This window comes from Phyllostomus discolor, chromosome 5, assembly GCF_004126475.2.
Source record: "Phyllostomus discolor isolate MPI-MPIP mPhyDis1 chromosome 5, mPhyDis1.pri.v3, whole genome shotgun sequence".
Classification (NCBI taxonomy): domain Eukaryota; kingdom Metazoa; phylum Chordata; class Mammalia; order Chiroptera; family Phyllostomidae; genus Phyllostomus; species Phyllostomus discolor.
Window position 1 is genome coordinate 142,588,569 of NC_040907.2, and position 6,485 is coordinate 142,595,053.

Consider the following 6,485-nt stretch of genomic DNA (forward strand, 5'->3'; position numbering starts at 1 on the left):
AATGCATCTCATAATAAGAACCTCAGAAATAGTAGAAAATAGTCATATTTCTTTAAAACTGCAGAAGGGCAGACATTATCCCATATGGTACAGCCAGCTCTGATAGAGAACTTAGGACCTTTACCAAAGTATCAATCACACTCTCTTATCCAATGTGAAGGCATGTGTTGGCAGCCATCTCATCTGGTTTCGGGGACTGTAGCCTTTTGTCCCATGACTAGAGCTGAGTGAAAAGGTTTTGGGACATGAGCCACTAAGGAGACAGAACATTACCTTCTGGCAGGAGAGTAGCCCCTGCCTCCCTCACTTCCCCCTGCTTGGCGCAGGTGGATAACAGGTTAGCCAATGATGGGTAGATCCCTCAAAGGAGGAGGGACAACTTAAAACAGGCACTGTTGTGATGGGCCATCAGAGAAGGACTTAGGGGTCTTCAGAGAAGGGACAGAAAGACCCTCACCCCTTGGCTTTGTTATAACCTGAGTCCTCAGTCTTTCTGCAAAAGTCTCCTAGTCTCTTGGCTGCTTTGCTCTCTCTGCCTGACTCAGCCTGGGAACTATGCCAAAGACCTTGTACTGGATCAGAAGGCTCCCAGGGATGAATCTGGCCAAAGAAAGAATATACATTGTTTCCACTGAGACTTGCTCTGCCCTGTTGCTATGAAACAGACACTTGAGCTAAAGGCAACCCTGACCTGAGACTATTTCCTGTTTCTTCAACTATTATCTGTAAATGCTGTCAGTAGCATTCTGAGCACTGGTTGATGAGCTTTATGTGCATACTATGAATCTCTAAGCTGAACCCAATAAAAACACAGGGAAGAAGGTACTCAGCACCTTTCTCCTTTGAGGGACTGGTCACCTTTCCTCACCAAGCAAATCACACGTTGGGCATTTTTATTTCTCATCTGTGACAACTGGGGAGTTCTGCTGGTAGAGCCCCCCATCAGGCATGTAAAAACTGTAATCTTATTCTAAGTTTCTTCTGTTTGACAAATCTTTTAAGACACCTGGACTTTTGAGTATGTTGCTATATCTCCTCTGTAAAGAACCTTATAATTGCTAGAAGTCTATAATTCTGATTGGTAAACTTACGTAATCATTTTTTGCTCAGGTAATAACCTGTCTTTTCTTAAAGGTATAAATGGTGACAGGATTTCTTCACTAAGCATGAAGAGTATCATAATGTTCTTCTTTTCCCTTTATATATAAAACTGTAATAAACCCAGGATTCTGTTGTATTCCTTAGTCAAACCAAGAGTTTGGCAGTCTTCATCTCATTTAAATTCGCACTGCTAAGTGCTATGATAGAGGTTAAACTAAGAGTTATAGCTGTCAACAGAAAATACCAGTTCTGTTTGAGGATGGGGACTTGAGAAAGCTTCACATAGGAGGTGACATTTACTATGCTGTGTTGGAACTGTAAAATTTCCGCAAGCAAAGCAGGGGGGAAGGGTTGAGGAGAGAGCCTTTCTGGTGAAATTAGTTGTAAAGCCTTGAAAACAAAGTACCTTTTGTTTAAACACTATTGCCTGTTTCAGTGTGGCAAAGGGTGGAAGTTGGTTCCTGAATTAGGCTGAAAGAGTTGATTGGGTTGACTAATTAAACTCTTAATTAAGAGTTTAAAGTATTACAGTATTTACTTGCCTAGATTACCTATATTTCACTTTTAAGAAATTTTCTCCTAAAGGTCTTAGTTTCAGCTCCTTTTTTTTTTTTCTTTCTCATCTTGCCACATATTTCCTTATGTATTTATGATTTGGGTTCAGGAAAGAAAACTTGTACTTTGTACCCTATTGTCTTCTAACTCTGAGATTGTCTCACCTTAAGATTATGGGGACTAATGGATTCTTGGTTTTATAATGAAAAATTGGAGTTCTTGTGGCTTTCAGAGTGGTGCTATATAGACACTTAACAGCTAGGACAGTTGAAGACGCAAAGTCTGCATTAGGAGGAAAATTAGATGATCTGGGGCCCCTTTCCAATTCTGAAGCTTATGATTATATTGAATAACATTGATTAATAACAACACTAACAATCTTTCTTTTTTTAAAGTATTAAGAATATCTTTATTAAACAAAGTAAAGCTGCAAAAACAATTATGTGCCTTTTTCCTAAAGGACGCTACTTCAAAGTGCTGTCATGCTGACTCAAGAATCTTCTATTTCACTCTTGACAGTCATTGAGAACAACTTCAGCACAGTTGTCAGGTGACAGTAGCAGAAGAGTAGATGTGGGCAAAACATTAATAGCATTTAAGGAAGATGCCCAGAGACACCAGCTGCAGGTCTGGGTGGGTGAAAAACAGACAAGAGCTGTGGAACTGGGATTCATATCTAATTTTGAGGATGTGGATCCCTGGATACCTTGAAGATTTGATGGATCATTTTTAGCTACTTTAGACTTTCCTGGTGAATCGAGGTGCTTAATATCACATGTAGAGTGTTTCCAGCTGAAAGGGTGACATTCTGTTCCTAAAAACTTAAAAAGAGTTCTGAAAAAAAATTCTTGTGCATGATATGCTACACTGATCTCAGAATATGTTGAAAATACTTTTGAGCAAATCCACCAGGTCATTAGGTTCTGGGAGATGCTGATAAATGGAAGAAGCATGATGACTGATGTTTTTCAGTTCAAGTTGATGGTGATCAAAAGCATTGGGGTCAACATTATCACCCAGAGAAATTGAAGCAGGCATAGGTGGTACCAGGTCAGCTGCTGCGTCTTTAGATTCAGTGGCTTTCTGTAGCTTGAACAACTTATACTTCATCACAGTATGTCTCTCTCTCAGAACCTTCATTTCAAGGTTTTTCTCTATTAGTTGATATTTATATTCAGAAACATTGGGGTCCATGTTTTCACCCAGTGATGTTGATGATGTTGCTGTTAGAAGACCTGCTGCCACATTTAGACATTGAGTGGCTTTCAGAAGCTTCAGCAACTTGTGCTTCATTGCTATATTTCTGCCACTCAGAATCCTCATTTCGAGGTCTTGCTGTTTAAGTTGAGTTTTATATTCAGAAGTTTTGTGGTTGATATTTTCAGCCAGGGAAGTTGAAGCAGGTGTAGCTGGTATGAGGCCAGCTGCCTCATTTAGACATTGAGTGGCTTTCTGTAGGTTCAGCAACTTATGCTTCATTGCTACATTTCTACCTCTCAGAATCTTCACTTCGAGGTTTTTCTGTTCAAGTTCATGTTTATATTCAGAAGCAATGGGGTCCATGTTTTCATCCAGTGCTGCTGATGTCATTACTGGTAGGAGGCCAGCTGCCTCATTTACACATTCAGTGGCTTTCTGTAGCTTGAGCAACTTATGCTTCATTGCTACATTTCTTTCTCTCAGAATCTTCATTTTGAGGTTTTGCTGTTCGAGTTGCTGTTCGTATTCAGAAGCATTGTGGTTGATATTATCACCCAGGGAAGACAAAGGTGATGTAGCTGGTATGAGGCCAGCTGCCGTGTTTATAGATTCAGTGGCCTTCTGTAGCTTGAGCAACTTACGCTTCATTGCTCCAGGTCCTTCTCTCAGAATCTTCACTTCGAGGTTTTTCTGTTTGAGTTCATGTTTACATTCAGAAGCAATGGGGTCCATGTTTTCACCCAGTGATGCTGATGACATTGCTGGTACGAGGCCAGCTGCTGCATTTAGACACTGAGTGGCTTTCTGTAGCTTCAGCAACTTGTGCTTCATTGCTACATTTCTGCCACTCAGAATCTTCATTTCAAGGTCTTGCTGTTGAAGTTGATGTTTATATTCAGAAGCTTTGTGGTCAATATATTCAGCCAGGGAAGTTGAAGCAGGTGTAGCTGGTATGAGGCCAGCTGCCACATTTAGACATTGAGTGGCTTTCTGTAGGTTCAGCAACTTATGCTTCATTGCTACATTTCTACCTCTCAGAATCTTCACTTCAAGGTTTTTCTGTTCAAGTTCATGTTTATATTCAGAAGCAATGGGGTCCATGTTTTCATCCAGTGCTGCTGATGTCATTATTGGTAGGAGGCCAGCTGCCGCATTTACACGTTCAGTGGCTTTCTGTAGCTTGAGCAACTTATACTTCATTGCTACATTTCTTCCTCTCAGAATCTTCATTTTGAGGTTTTGCTGTTCAAGTTGTTGTTCATATTCAGAGGCATTGTGGTCGATATTATTATTCAGGGAAATCAAAGCAGGCATAGCTGGTATGAGGCCAGCTGCCGTGTTTATAAATTCAGTGGCCTTCTGTAGCTTGAGCAACTTACGCTTCATTGCTCCATGTTTTTCTCTCAGAATCTTCACTTCGAGGTTTTTCTCTCTGAGTTCATGTTCATATTCAGAAGCACTGGGGTTGATGCTTTCACCCAGTAATGCTGATGACGTTGCTGGTATGAGGACAAATGCCACATTTAGACATTCAGTGGCTTTCTGTAGCTTGAGTGCCTTATGCTTCATTGATACATTTTTTCCTCTGAGAATTTTCATTTCGAGGTTTTGCTGTTCAAGTTGATATTCATATTCAGAAGCATTGTGGTCGATATTGTCACCCAGGGAAGTTGAAGGAGATGTGGCTAGTATGAGACCAGCTGCCAGGTTTATAGATTCAGCAGCACTCTCTACCTTGAGAATCTTATGCTTCATTGCCCCATGTCTTTCCCTCAGAATCTTTATTTCCAGATTGTCCTGTTCAACATGATGTTTACATTCAAAAGCATTGAGGTTGATGTTTTCACCCAGTGATGTTGCTGATGTTGCTGGTAACAGGCCAGCTGCCGCATTTATAGATTCAGTAGCTTTCTGTAGCTTGAACAATTTATGCTTCATTGCTCTGTGTCTTTCTCTCAGAATCTTCATTTCGAGGTTTTTCCTTGTGAGTTCATGTTTATATTCAGAAGCATTGGGGTCAATGTTTTCACCCAGTGATGTAGTTGACGTTGCTGGTAGAAGACCTGCTGCCACATTTAGACATTGAGTGGCTTTCAGAAGCTTCAGCAACTTGTGCTTCATTGCTACATTTCTGCCACTCAGAATCTTCATTTCAAGGTTTTCTTGTTTGAGTTGGTTTTCATATTCAGAAGCACTGTGGTAGATATTTTCAGCCAGGGAAGTCGAAACAGGCATAGTTGGTACAAGGCCAGCTTCCGCATTTAGACATTGAGTGGCTTTCTGTAGCTTGAGCAACTTATGCTTCATTGCTACATTTCTACCTCTCAGAATCTTCACTTCGAGGTTTTTCTGTTCAAGTTCATGTTTATATTCAGAAGCAATGGGGTCCATGTTTTCATCCAGTGCTGCTGATGTCATTACTGGTAGGAGGCCAGCTGCCTCATTTACACATTCAGTGGCTTTCTGTAGCTTGAGCAACTTATGCTTCATTGCTACATTTCTTTCTCTCAGAATCTTCATTTTGAGGTTTTGCTGTTCGAGTTGCTGTTCGTATTCAGAAGCATTGTGGTTGATATTATCACCCAGGGAAGACAAAGGTGATGTAGCTGGTATGAGGCCAGCTGCCGTGTTTATAGATTCAGTGGCCTTCTGTAGCTTGAGCAACTTACGCTTCATTGCTCCAGGTCCTTCTCTCAGAATCTTCACTTCGAGGTTTTTCTGTTTGAGTTCATGTTTACATTCAGAAGCACTGGGGTCAATGTTTTCACCCAGTGATGCTGATGACGTTGCTGGTACGAGGCCAGCTGCCGCATTTAGACACTGAGTGGCTTTCCGCAGCTTCAGCAACTTGTGCTTCATTGCTACATTTCTGCCACTCAGAATCTTCATTTCGAGGTCTTGCTGTTGAAGTTGATGTTTATATTCAGAAGCTTTGTGGTCGATATTTTCAGCCAGGGAAGTTGAAGCAGGTGTAGCTGGTATGAGGCCAGCTGCCACATTTAGACATTGAGTGGCTTTCTGTAGGTTCAGCAACTTATGCTTCATTGCTACATTTCTACCTCTCAGAATCTTCACTTCGAGGTTTTTCTGCCTGAGTTCATGTTTATATTCAGAAGCAATGGGGTCCATGTTTTCATCCAGTGCTGCTGATGTCATTATTGGTAGGAGGTCAGCTGCCGCATTTACACATGCAGTGGCTTTCTGTAGCTTGAGCAACTTACGCTTCATTGCTACATTTCTTCCTCTCAGAATCTTCATTTTGAGGTTTTGCTGTTTGAGTTGCTGTTCATATTCAGAAGCATTGTGGTTGATATTATCACTCAGGGAAATCAAAGCAGGTGTATGTGATACAAGGCTAGTTGTTGAGTTTATAGATATAGTGGCTTTCTGTAGCTTGAGAAACTTACGGTTCATTGCTTTGTATCTTTCTCTCAGAATCGTCATTTCAAGGTTTTTCTGTTCAAGTTCATGTTTATATTCAGAAGCCTTGGGGTCAACATTTTCACCAACTGATGTTGAAAACATTGCTGGTATGAAGCCTGCTGCTGCGTTTACTGATTGAGTATCTTCCTTCAGGTTCTGTAATTTTTGTTTTTCAAGTATCTCTTTTCCTATGAACATTTTGATGT

The 6,485-nt window shown here is 40.9% G+C and overlaps 1 protein-coding gene across 4 annotated transcripts; it reads right to left on the reverse strand.

The window, feature by feature from the left end:
• Positions 1 to 2,027: 2,027 nt before the first annotated feature.
• On the reverse strand, positions 2,028 to 5,937 carry LOC118500848 (rho-associated protein kinase 1-like). Of its 4 annotated transcripts, XM_036026951.1 has the most exons (3): positions 5,617 to 5,937; positions 5,178 to 5,247; positions 2,028 to 4,256 (listed from the first exon to the last, which is right to left on the reverse strand). In XM_036026951.1, the coding sequence occupies exons 1-3, from the start codon at positions 5,899 to 5,901 to the stop codon at positions 2,530 to 2,532; spliced, it is 2,082 nt and encodes a 693-aa protein (XP_035882844.1). In that variant the 5' UTR covers positions 5,902 to 5,937; the 3' UTR covers positions 2,028 to 2,529. The 4 variants fall into 4 exon arrangements, with proteins under 4 accessions (XP_035882844.1, XP_035882843.1, XP_035882845.1 ...); XM_036026950.1 differs by having other exon boundaries at positions 2,030 to 4,278; positions 5,200 to 5,937; XM_036026952.1 differs by having other exon boundaries at positions 2,030 to 3,701; positions 5,178 to 5,937.
• Between the last annotated feature and the right edge of the window lie 548 nt (positions 5,938 to 6,485).

Bases quoted from the DNA above. Each gene is read 5' to 3' on its own strand.
- LOC118500848 (XM_036026950.1), bottom strand. From the start codon at position 5,901: ATGAAGCATAAGTTGCTGAACCTACAGAAAGCCACTCAATGTCTAAAT. The intron at 4,279-5,199 runs CTCGAAGTGAAG...AGAGAGAAAAAC, and splicing joins ATGAACTTGAACAGAAAAAC to CTCGAAGTGAAGATTCTGAG.